The sequence below is a fragment of the Gopherus evgoodei genome, chromosome 10 (assembly GCF_007399415.2).
Source record: "Gopherus evgoodei ecotype Sinaloan lineage chromosome 10, rGopEvg1_v1.p, whole genome shotgun sequence".
Lineage (NCBI taxonomy): Eukaryota > Metazoa > Chordata > Testudines > Testudinidae > Gopherus > Gopherus evgoodei.
Window position 1 is genome coordinate 84080696 of NC_044331.1, and position 13274 is coordinate 84093969.

The following is a 13274-nucleotide window of genomic DNA, read 5'->3' on the forward strand; positions in this document are numbered from 1 at the left end:
ATGAAAAGTGACTTACACTTGGGGTTTGCATCAGTGTAGTGCGCTGGTGCAGAACCCTCCCACCCCAGTGTGAACCAGGCTAAAGGTTAGTGCAGAGGTGCTAACCCACAGGTTAGGATGGGCTGCGTCCGATTGTTACTGTACAGCCCTCATCCTGCATTTCTTCTGGTCTAGGTGACAGAGTGGGGAAGGATACCAGGCACTGAAATAGATGTTTTGCTCCCTTTCTACAGCTAGTACATACATGAGAATCCTAAAATCAAAGGAACCCAAAACTGTGACCAAAATGCTCCCGTGTGCGCTCCCCAGTTCACCCATTTGAGAGAAATGTGCCATTCAGACCTCAATATCCAAAGGGTTTGGGGCTGGAGTCTTTCATCTGCCCCCGACAGGGAACAAAGGAACTTCCCAGAACTCTTGGTGGAGTTTCTTCCCTACTCTGTGTGGGCCTGCAAGCCCGGCAGATGCTAGTGGGAAGAGAACACGCCTCGGAGGGCTGAACCTTGCTAAGGCTCCAGCATGACTGTCAGCGATCCCCTTTTATACTGTTCCCACCAAGAGCTTTCGTTGTTTGGCTGGCCATGGAGCTGACACACTGAACGGATGCAAGAGCTTTCCATGCCAAATTCTCTGGGGAATGCTGCACACGTCCTGGAACTGAGTCAGTGCGCATTGTGCTTTATTGTAGGTAATGGAAGAGCTGTCAACCCATGCCCAAGCACACACAAACTGGGATCTCAGAAGTGAAGAGAAACAGGTAAGAGAAGGGAATCCACGGTTCATCCTCCACCTAAAAACTGAGGGGTATGAGAAGCCAGCCATGGATCAGAGGAACTGCGAAAAGAATGAAACTTTGATGAGAGTCAATTCTCTGGGGCTTAAATTTTTGTGTCCACTGCCCCCTCCAATTAGAACTGCAACTATTAAAAGAAATACAGCAAAGGGAATAAAATGGATAAAAGAATAACTACCCTTTATGCGTTTAACTTGCTGTTGTATTAGGAATCCTCCAGTCCTGGCACTTTTCCCCTGCAAACAATAAAATAGGCCCTTTTTCTGATGTATGGGCAGGTGGGGGAGGTTCTTGTTTTCTTCTTCCTTATTTTTAATTTAGAGCTATTGAGCCTGATTCTCAGCTGCCCCAAATTTGTGCTGGGGAATGCAGGGAGAAAGGGGGTTCTAGCCCTGTCTTCTGCTGATCCTGAAACAGTCCCTGGTGTAAGTTACGTGTCCTGGGGGCTGCTTTAAATGATACTCTGCTAGCTGGGGATCAGGGAGAGAGCCATGTGCTCTGCCCCGACCCTGACACACCCCTACACAAAGGGCAGGAAGCAGATGCCAGAGACCCAGCAGAGTCTGCTCTAGGACAGCCAGGGATCTCTTGTGTCCTTTCCATCTACTTTGTTCTCTGGAGTTGGAGCTGAGAACCTAGTCTCAGCTTCCCTGGGTTTTTTTTTGAGGACTCCTTAGAGGACTGGAGAGCTGCTGGGCCTATGACATTGTAAGAGACAAGTCTGAAACCTGGCTGTGGAGAGGGGAAGGGTTTTTACTTGTTTGCTTTCTTAGCAAAGACATCTGCATGTGGCTGACTTCACGCCCAGTGACTTTATGGGACCACTCACTATGTGTGAAGGAAAGCACCGGTGTACATCTTTGCAGGACCAATGCCCTCGATTGTCCATGCATTTCTATGGTTCCCACTGACCTATGACATGCCAGTGAAGCCAGTGGGGTGCTGTGTGGGGAGTAGGGAAGGATTTTTTCAATGGCAAACAATACAGATGATTTCAGTGAAAGCTGAGATTCTTTAGAAGAATGATTTAAAACTAAATTCTTAGAAGGATAAAATCCCTCAGCAAATTCCTAAAACTTATGTTTGTTTTCCATGGTTGGGTTTGGTTAGCGCTGGGTCCCAATGGCTTTCTGTCTGCCTTATGCTGGTGGGAAGCTGATTTTGAACGGTTTCATATGCTGCTGCTATCGAATACCTAGAATAAATGCGGAGGGGATGAGACTGATATACTGATGCATACCTCAGCATGGGGATGGTCGAATGTGTTGGAGGAGAGTGTGCATCCTTTAATAAATTAACACCCCCAAAAACCCCACTTCTCACGACCTGTTGTCCTAGGATTCAGAGGCAGAAGCACCAGGACCACCTGACCAGGCTTTAGTTCCATTTCAGTGAGACCTACCCACCGTGGAACTAAAGCTGTTTCTTGGACCTGCTGCGAGCCTAACCTACTCCACCCAATTCTTAGAACACCCATAAACTGCCTGGAGCACTTTTGCATGGGGGAAAAGCAGAGTTTTACATAGGTTCTGGGGGGTTGGAACAGAAGATTTCTCTAGTGTAGACAAAGCCATTAATACAGGTGGCTCATTAACCCCCTAGAAGTAAGGAAGGTAGGAATGGCCTCTAGAAAGGATCTGGTTTGTGTTCGCTGAGCAGTCCCCAGTGAGAAGCCCTGGGAGCAGCCCAGGGTGTGAAGAAGGGTGAGCTGGCTTTTGTGTGCCCTGCATATGGAGTCGTGTGAGGAAGCCACCTGCTCACAAGTCTCTGTATGCAAATCTGATTTTTAACCAGCAGAGAGAAATCGATATGAATCAAATCATAAAAATGAATGAGTATGTTAAAAGGACAAGCTGGGTCTATTTCAGCAATAACTCAGTGCTACCGGCATTAAAACAGTCTGCTCTGAATAATGACACTTCAGGAGCTCAAAGTCGCTTTGGGATTGCCATGACTATTAGTTATTTTATATTACTTTCTTCCAAATATTGGATTTCCTCCTTTTAAAATATGGCTGCACTTTGCCTCATGCTGCAGTCTTCCTTATAGCCGTGTTTAATAACAGTGCTCTGTTGGGTTACCCCTTAAGTACAACAGGGCCACTCTAATATCCTGGGCCATTGACTGCTGCTGAATGCTCCAGGTATAGGCAGGTAAAAGAGTACCAGCTGTGCTGCTGATGAAGACTGCCGGCAGAGTGGGCTTGCTGAATGGGTCGGATGGAATGTGGCCTTACTTGCTATTGACTGATTTTTTTCCCCTGGCTCGTGAATGGACAGTGATAGTCCAGCAGGTGATGGTGCGAGGCGGGTCAGCCAGGAAATGGCTGGCTGCAAAAGGGTTTGCTAGGATTTGAAATATCTGTACATATTCGTTTCCTTCTTTAATGTGCAAGGTTTCTGTGTGATCTCACAAGGGTGCCGCCTAGTGTACACTAGTTCAGATTGCAGTTACACTTCGAGAGGAGCAGACCAGCCCCGAGTTGTTTTATGAGGCTATTCAGGAGTTTTACTCCTGGCACTTCTGTCATAGCTGAAATTCTTTGGCTTCGCACTTCTCAGATACCTCTGAGTGGCTTTGGAGCCCACTTGCTCACTCATCAGTGAACACCAGCATAACCAGTGATTTAGATGAATTTTACATGTGCATCTCTCATGGTTTCAGACCTGGTCAGAGCTGTGGCTGGTACCAGTCCATTTATTCTAGACAGATATTAGATTTTTTTTAAATGTTTCCCCTTTTGGCCCAAGTGCTGCAGCAAAGGGAAAACATGTTCCTCAGCTAAATAATGTCACATTTCCTGTGTCAGTTTATTATTAGTAACAATAAAGAATGTAAGGATCTGAAAGCGCTTTATGAGCATGAATTAATTCAGCCTCTTGATCCCTTATTGCATGGGAATCATTATTCCCATTTTACAGGTAGCAATACAGGGACTGAAGCACTAATTTAAGTGTCAAACTGGTTTTAAGTGCTTCAGTTTTTACTTGACCTGAGAAACCTTGGGGCTGATTTTCAGAGGTGCTGAGCTCCCAGAAATCCATCTGAAGTCAATGAAAGCTGGGGGTGCTCAGCATCTGTAATGATCGGGTTTTCAAGTGTGTCGTGTTGGGCATCTCAAAATGGAGACAGTCAGAATTAATGGCCCAAGTTACAGTTCACACAGCAAATCAATGGCTGATCTGGAAATTGAACCCAGGAGTCTTGGCTTTGAATTCACTGCTTGAAACCCCAATCCACACTAGAGCAGTTGTGCATGGCCAGTTGGCGTCTGAATATTTACCCTGTCCTCCCAGCAATACAACGCACACACTTAAGACATAAATGAAGTCTGGTGGCTAAGAGGCAAGGCGCGTGGTGCTGCATGAGTTGGCCAAGAGATTTCCCCCCCCCCACCCACCCAGGTATTCTTACTAGAGCTAGGACAAGCTGTTTGTGCAAACTCAAATCCTAGTAAAAAGCGACAAAGAGTCCTGTGGCACCTTATAGACTAACAGATGGATTGGAGCATGAGCTTTTGTGGGTGAATACCCACTTTGTCAGACGGCGAACCCCTTCTGGACAAGTTTTCCACCAGCTGCAGCATAGAAGAATCCACCCTCCTGCATGCAATTAGGTCTTCCACCTGTATGTGTCATAATTAGACCTTCTGACCCCTTCAGGACAGGACCCATGTGATCTTTCTGTTCTGAGGCGATTCTGTTTCTCTTTCATTCTCGGTATTTGTTTTTCTTTCCCTTTTATTTCTGTTCCTGCTGGGGATAGTCTTCTTAGCAGGATCTTTGTTCCTCAGCGGTGGATCCACGTTAGGAGACCATTCCCCTTCTGAAACCCGGGCTGCTGCTGTTTCTGTAGCACGTCGAGCACAGGGCACTTCACAGGGGATGGGGAGGAGAATAGAAACCGCGACAGCAAGCAGAACACTGCATATAGATGCTGCTCCTGAAATTGTGAAGTCAGCACCCCAAAAATCCAGGATGTTGTGCATTAAAGCCACTAGCTGCCATTCTGTGCCCTGCTCTCTTCAAGGCCTCACGGAAGATCAGGGTGTTTTATGCACCCACCCCACAAAGCTGCCCTAAAATTGGTGCATGCAGCTCTGGTGGATCTCCCATATGAAGGGATTACTGGGATGGCATGGAGCCCCTGCAGTGGCCTCTACTCCCACCACCTCCTGGATGCTGGTAGACGGGTGTGGCCGGGAGAAGGAGGCCTGGTCTGGCTGCCCAGGAATCCCTGGCTTCTATATTGGGCCCCTAGGACTCTTGTCAATTGGTGCAAGCTAGAGCTGCCCCCTGGCTGTTTTACTCAGCCCTGGGGCACCAGTCCAGCACAGAGCAGCCCCTGAAGTGGAGCAGCAGAAAAGGCCCCTTTGAGCAGCCAGCTGTGGCTCTGTCCCCAAATCTGCTGCATTGCCACAAGCCCCCATTATCCTGCACTTGTGGGTGTCCTGCAGCCTTGCCTCATGCCTTGGACACAGGACATTCTCTAACCTGAACTGTGTCCCTCTGCCTAGTGCCTCCCTCGCTTCCCTTCTTCCCCCCGCTACTGCTGGACCTGCCAAATGGCAGTTCAGTTCCCCGAGCTCCTGCACAGTGTCCCCGCTGAATCCCGGCACTGAAAGGGGTTAACAGCACAAAGTGCCTTCTCTGGAAGCCTTTCTTGCCAAGCTCCCCTCCTGGTCTGTCCCTTGCCTGCGCTACCAAGTGGTTAATGTTTGTTGATTGCAGCACCATGCTCTGCTCTCAGTGCAGCTTTTGGATGCAGTGTGGCGCTTCTCGGTCTCCAGGGAACTCGTGGCATTTTGCCCAGCTGGCATCAGCCTGTGTCTGAAGGACACAGCCCGGCGCCTACCGATCTCCGCAGCGGGAGCCTTAGCGACAGGTGAGGCGGGGGCTCTGCTTCTGTCTCTGTTTGGGGTGGGGGGGAGCTCCTGCAAATGCCAGGCATCACCCTTTAATCTAGCTGAATGATCCTGTACCTGGCTGTAGCCTGGGATTCCTTTGTGTGGCGGAGAGCCAGCTGGGTGGGCTGGATCCAGTCGCTCCGGCAGGGGAGTGTGCTCACTTGGCTCCTTCTTCTTCGACCAGCTGTGCAGGTAGGCTGAAAAATCCCTATCCTGTTGATTGTCCCTGGGGTGCTGGCTGGCAGTGCCCAGGCTGCTGGCCAGCGCTGTCCGCTATTGCGCAGAGCACAGAGGGCACCTCCAACTGTCCCTAATTCTGTCAGCTGGAATGACGTTAACCCTTCCTGTGCTGGTGCCCCAGGTTGCCTGCGCTGCTGCTGCTCGGCTGACATAGGGATCCACTGCAGCTACCCATTAAATAGCTGCCTAGTCCCCGTTTCTCCCCTTCCTGCCCCACCAAGAGGGCTGAGAGAGAGAAAGGGGGCAGCGGGCTGGTGGTTATTGGTATGCAGGGCCCGGCTGTCGTACAGCCGTGTAGCATGAGAACAAAAGACAAATACGTACCACTGAGGCAGGGAGCCTGCTCAAAGGGGGGAGGGGCGTGATTGTAAGGCCAGCAGGGGCTGCTCCCAAGAAAGCTTGGGGCAGAGCTAAGGTGGTATTCATAAGTGGGTATTCATGTTTGTTTATGGTGGGGCCTGTTGGGTACGAGGCACTCTCCAAGGGGAGGGGTGGTCCATGCTCTGAGGATATGGCTGAACTGTGAGGGATTTGGGCGGGGAGAAGGGGAGGGTGTTCCACCCTGTGGGCCCATCACTGCAGCCACAAAGGCACGATCACAGGCCTTGCTGCAACGGGCGGATGGTGCACAGGGCAGGTCCCGTCTGCACAAAGGGTAGGGTTGGCACCAGGAAGGGCCATATAAGACAGTCTGCATGTCACCTCTTGGCAGCGAGCACGAGTCAGAGCTGTGACCACTGCAGGCACAGAACAGCCCAGCCATGGGCCCTGCACATGGGGACTGAGGGTCCTGGAGTAGGGTGACCAGACAGCAAATGTGAAAAATCGGGACGGGGGCGAGGGGGGGGGGTAATAGGAGCCTATATAAGAAAAAGACCCAAAAATCGGGACTGTCCCTATAAAATCGGGACATCTAGTCACCTAGCCTGGAGCCTCATGTCCCAGTGTGCTGGGGGAGATGCCGAGTACGTGAGAGCTCCTTCGCACTCCCTGCAGCAAATTTCAAAGGCTGACTCCTGCAGGCGGCATCCGGCACACGCATGGTGTGGGGGTGACTGTTACTGATACAGCGTATTGCCACGACGCTAACTGAACCAGCAATTCCTTGACTCAATCCAAAGGCCAAATGTATTAATACAATTCTCATAGACTCATAGACTTTAGGTCAGAAGGGACCAATATGATCATCTAGTCTGACCTCCTGCACAAAGCAGGCCACAAAACCCTAGCCATCCACTTCTGTAACAAACCCCTAACCTATGTCCGAGTTATTGAAGTCTTCAAACTGTGGTTTGAAGACCTCAAGCTGCACAGAATCCACCAGCAAGTGACCCATGCCCCACGCTGCAGAGGAAGGTGAAAAACCTCCAGGGCCTCTGCCAATCTGCCCCAGAGGAAAATTCCTTCCCGACCCCAAATATGGTGATCAGCTAAATCCTGAGCATGTGGGCAAGACTCACCAGTCAGCACTCAGGAAAGAATTCTCTGCAGTAACTCAGATCCCATCCCATCCAACATCCCATCACAGACCACTGGGCATACTTATCTGCTGATAATCAAAGATCAATTGCCAAAATTAAGCTATCCCATCATACCATCCCTTCCATAAACTTATCAAGCTTAGTCTTAAAGCCAGATATGTCTTTTGCCCCCACTACTCCCCTTGGAAGGCTGTTCCAGAACTTCACTCCTCTAATGGTTAAAAACCTTCATCTAATTTCAAGTCTAAACTTCCTAGTGTCCAGTTTATACCCATTTGTTCTTGTGTCTACATTGGTACTAAGCTTAAATAATTCCTCTCCCTCCCTAATATTAATCCCTCTGATACATTTATAAAGAGCAAGCATATCCCCCCTCAACCTTCTTTTGGTTAGGCTAAACAAGCCAAGCTCTTTGAGTCTCCTTTCATAAGGCAGGTTTTCCATTCCTCGGATCATCCTAGTAGCCCGTCTCTGAACCTATTCCAGTTTGAATTCATCCTTCTTAAACATGGGAGACCAGAACTGCACACAGTATTCCAGATGGGGTCTCACCAGTGCCTTATATAACGGAACTAACACCTCCTTATCTTTTTGCTCCAAACATGCCTAAAAAGCCTCAGCAATAAGCAATTTACTCCAGCCAAACAGCAACAAACATTTATCAGCATTTGATCAAGATACTTACAAACAGACTAAGCCCAGAGATGCTTAGACACATACTGGTTGGCTCCAACATGGTCAGGAAGGTATTAGCAGCCTTTACGTTTACTTTTTTTTAAACCCTTTAACAAACAAGTGATGTTATTGCCAATTATCAGACCTTAACGAAGGCCAGAGGAAGCAGTTTCTGATATAGCCAATTATTTACTGCACCTGGTACTCAGTTCACCGTGATTTATTGCTATTTCTTCAGTCCAAAGCTCAAAGAAGAGAAGCCTGGTATTTCAAAGGGTCACAACCACTCTTCTTTCTTACCAGCTCATTCTTTTTGATCATATGCTTTGGCCCTGTTCTTCATGCTGGCACCCCAACTCAATTTAAAACCACACTTCACCCATGTCTAATGGGGTCTATGTTCCTACATTCCCTATCTTAAAACCCTCCATACAATATGGGTTTTACTATGTCAAGCATTTCAAACATACTTCTGCAACTTGGCAAAATTGTATGCAACCACCAAGCTCTGCAATATGAAATCAACACAGGAATTACCACAGTAACGTTAAGAATGTCCAAAACTTTAAATGACAACCTTCATCAGGAATGTAATCCCACAGTATGTGCTCGCTCTGCCTTTAAATCACCCTACTGCAATTTTAACTTTGCCTGTATTTCGCTTACATTATGGAAAACTGGTACAAATTATAAAAATCTTGCTATTTATCACCACAGGAAATTCAGGTCTGAAACAGCACAAAGGCCAGTGAAAATAACAGTCTCTGGGTCTATATAGGAAGTGATCCTTTCCAGCCACCACACAATACTTGCCGTTCCCAGTATAGGAAGTTTTTACTTTACCAACTTCCCAGCATCTCAGCCACACTGTTCAATTTGCAAACAGGTTCCCAGAGTACACCCACAAGCTGGCAACTCCTTCTCAGCCATTACTCCTGCTCATATAAGTGTTGCCTTTGCACCACCACCACCCCTGGCCCTGCCCCAGCAAACAGCAGTACAAGTCTGGGGCTTTCCCAGACCTTGTCACTGTCTTCCAACAGTATCTGAGGAGGAAAAGCAAAACCCTTCCACGCCATGTGGGCTGCAGAGGTTTCACATATAACTTCATGGTATTGGACCCTTGTTAATTTCTGTACCTTGCACTAATTAGTACGACCTCCCTTATTTATAGCTTACTTCTGTAGTAATAACAAAGGGCAACCTTCCTTGTTCTTTGTCACTTAAAGCTGCTTTTTACTGTATATAACACATTTCCACTATATAACATCATTGCTTTTGCTTTTTACTTTTCGTAATAGCATATTAACTGTTTCATACATTTAGAAAAACCATTTACAACATCACAGATCAAAAACAATTAAAAGTTCTGTATTGATACATTCTTTGCTTCGTTGTTTTTTAAAATGCAATGCAATTCTCTAGGTGCTAATTCTTGCTGAAACACTTGTTCATTTCACAGATGCAATACTTCTGCTGCTAGCTTATTAAAATGCTTGGTCATGTTCCCACAGAGTCTCTATCACTTGGTTTCAGAGCTACATCCTGGTCTTAAACAGTTCAGCTTCCATGCCAATTGTATTAAGTTCCGTCCAGTTCTGTTGCTGCCCCATCTTAGCTGTTTCATGCATTTAAAGTTTATAGTTTTGTCAATAAAGTCCCTTGAATAGTTTTTAACCCTTTTTGACCAAATTTCAGTGACCGCAAATTACTGAAATTCAGTAACTCTGGTATGTGCATAAACTGAACATTATTATACAATGTTTCTCTAATAGATTTAACCTTTTCCAGTCTAGGGTATTTCAATTTTTCTTTCTTTACATTTTTATACAATTGAGCAAAATTATTTTTTTTCCATTTACAAACCAGCCCCATACAGGTTCATCACTCCTGGAATAAAATGTACTTTTGAACAAATCTTTTGGATAGTATTTTTAATGGTTAAGCTCCATTTCTTATACTCACTGATCTTCCTCGGTACTGGGTGGTTCCTGCTCGCAAAGGATACCGACATGTGAACATACAACTTATTATGGCTCCTTTGTGGCGCCTCGATAGGATTTTAATTAAGTAACATCTCGTTTGCATTTCTTTTAGCCCTTTTACACTCCATATTCCACAGGAATGCACATTCCTTTTATAATTTATCCCCACCCTTTAGTTGCCATAAAGACATTAGCAAAATTAATTTTGAAATGTAATTATTTGTTTTGTGCTTAGAGTTCCCATGTACCCAGTGTCACCAACTCTCATGATTTCTCATAATCATTATATTTTTTCTTAAAGCCCCAGCTCCTGGAGTCAGGTGGATATGTGATCATTTAAATCTTCTGTCTTACAGAAAAATAAAGTTTCTAGCCCTCATGGCTATGGAGAAAGCTTCAAAATGTGACCCCAGTGCCCTCTAAAGGCTCAAAAAGCAGAAGGCAAATAAAAAGACCCCCAAATCTAGTATTTTTATATATAATCTCATTATTTTAAAGCCAATCTCATGATTTTTGAACATGTGGGGTTGACAATACTGTGTACCCCCATCATAGTGATTGATCACTCAGAGTCTCCTTAAAGCTCACAGTGTTCCTAACATCGCTTCTCTTGTGCCACCACCCTGCCGTTACTGTGTCTCTAATTTTTCATTCTCCAGATGCTTTTTTTAGCTGCTGTTTTCTTACTGAGCAAGGATCATGTCTCTCCCCACAATTCCAGTTCTTGCTGCCACAGCCACCACCACATCCATTAGTCTTTATTTAAAAAGATGTTGAACTTTATAAAAGCATTGAGATACCGAAAGGCTTAAAGGCTAAATAACACTAGCTGCCTATGTTTGGCTTGAAAGAAAGAAAAGAATGTAGCAAAGACTGCCAGGAACCCTTGGCAACTGCCCAAAAAGTGTCTGTCAGTTTTGTAACTGAATGAAAGATTCAAAAGGAATTTTTAGTGGAATCTTTTAAAAGCCAATTTATTTTACACATACAAAAGAGGGTTTTATAAGCACAGAGTTTTGTTTTTTAAACCTTACATAATTACACAAAGGTATTTGCATTTCTTGTAAACCTGTTTGCTCAATGCCCCTTGCATTGCACCAATTTTATGTATTTTATATTTTTTTAAAATACAACTGTCCCCAGATTACATTCCCTCCTTGTACATTCGCAGGCAATCAAGCACAAATGGAAACCTTTTCTTTTAATGATTTTGACTAAATTGTCCAAAGTCAAACAATTTAAATGTGTCTCTGTGCCTGCAACGGCCAGCACAATTAATTGTTTGCAGATACCTGCATCGGGAAGGACCCATCGCCTTTACCTTTATTCTGAAGAAATTTTGGGGGGCAGGGGGGTGGGAATCACGGTGGTGGTGGTTACCTCCCCTTTGCATACTTAGTTTTGCAGTATTACAAAAGGGGTTCGCCATCCATGACTGCACCCAGTTATACCGCTGCAACTGGGTTCTGTTATTAACCCACACATCTTCTTTTCCCTTCTCACTTAATGTTGCTTCCAATACTTTTACTGCATCAGCCTGCTTAATCCCTCCAGCATGCTGCAAAGTATTTACTGTCTGCATAAAGGCTCCCTTTGACTCCTCACTCCTTTCCCTTAAATCACTTACTGATCTCCCAGAGTGACACATCTCAGCCCATTTCTCTCGCAGCTCTGAGCTTATCTTTGTGCTTTTTTGCACTCACCCTTTAGTTACAATTACTGCTTTCTGTATGGTTGCCCATGGGCCTTATTGTTCAAATTTTCCATGTTATTCAGCGGATCTCTCCCATGCTCTGCTAAGCATTCCTTTGCGGGGGAGCCACTGTACCTCCCTCCTTTCCCCATCCCTTACTGAATTTCTCTTGAGGCGAGAATTCAGTACCAGCCTGGGAAGACAGGTCATTGCCCGTTCTGTCTGGGGGTTTAAAACAATTGAAATTAACATCCGTGGGAGTCCCTTCCGGGGTCCCGCCCCTGGTCAAATGCTGCTGGGACCCAAGTCTCCAGGGTGTGTCTTACCCACTGACCTTGGCTCTCTGCTCCTGGCCTTGTTTGCATTGACATTTGCTTGAGCTATATCAACTCCTGTCCCAAGTGCCCGTACGCCATGCCAGCGTTTGCCTTGCCTCCTTTTTCTGTTGGCCTGAGGGACGTTTCCCTTCAGTGAGTCAGAAGCCTTATGTGCACTAGCATTTTCCAACACCCCCCAGAAGCATGCTAGTGTAGACAAGGCATGGGTGTCTTTCCTACCCTTACGGGTTAGAGAAGATGGTGGTAAGAGTGCTGGCTGCCGGCACACTCTGCCCCATTCCTGCCACTGCTTTCACTGCACCATTGGGTGAAGTTGCCGTGGTGATTGTTTTACCGGTGGCTCTGTACAATACAGAGGCTCTGTTGCTAAGTGAGGGGGCTTGCAGGGGACTGATGAAAGCCTGCGCCCCATTTGTTTCTGGAGCCTGATCTATTTAATAAAGACCTAAAGGGGTTGGGGCCTTGTTGTCCCCTGGGGCCAGCGGTCTCCCAGTGTGATAACTCGCCAGCTGAGGTGAGGCACTGGAGCTGACAGCCTCTGGCTTGGAGGAGAGGGGGCTCCTGGCCTGGTGTTCTCACCAAGGGGGCTTTGACTTTGCAACTCATTTTATGCCTTGGTCTTGGCCCGAGACTGAAAGTCCAGGCCCATCTGTTCTTCCCGCCCTTTGAGAGTAGGGAGGGACTAGGTGGTGATTTCTGTTTGACTGATGGGGCAGCTCACTGTCTCTTGGAGAAGGCTGATGAATAGCTGTAGCACTTGTGACATTACTCAGGGTACAATCTGGACTGTTGAAAAGCTGCATCCCCTCAGTTCTCCAGCCTGGGGAGGCTTTTACACTGCTTCGCTGTGAGCCTTACCACTCCTGGTGTCCGCACATACCACCTCCAGCCTGTAAATCGCTCCCCGTTATATGCATGCTAGAGCCAGCCACTCATGAATTATCCTGCAGGGCAACATCAGTGAACGCCCAGTTCCGGACTTTCCCCCAGAAATGTGCGTTTTGTACTGCCCAGCTCTCTCCTGGGCGACACAAGTGCATATCAAATCTGTCATTTTATTGCTAGAAAATGATATGCACAGGCCCTGTTATCTCCAGTGGAGGTTCCCAAACACTTCGATCCCAAACACACTGATAAAACAATAAAACAAATTTTATTAACTA

General features: G+C 46.6%; 1 protein-coding gene across 10 annotated transcripts in view; it reads left to right on the plus strand.

Moving 5' to 3' along the window:
• The first annotated feature begins 688 nt into the window (after nt 1-688).
• Nucleotides 689-13274, plus strand: part of TNRC6A (trinucleotide repeat containing adaptor 6A) — a 196303-nt gene continuing 183717 nt past the window's right edge. For 9 of the 10 annotated variants that reach the window (XM_030578701.1, XM_030578702.1, XM_030578703.1 and 6 more), the window contains exon 1: nt 5737-5891. In XM_030578701.1, the coding sequence (XP_030434561.1) occupies nt 5763-5891 (129 nt within the window). In that variant the 5' untranslated portion in view covers nt 5737-5762. Of the gene's footprint in view, nt 758-5736; nt 5892-13274 lie in introns of those variants that run through there. The other variant, XM_030578707.1, reaches the window with a different exon arrangement.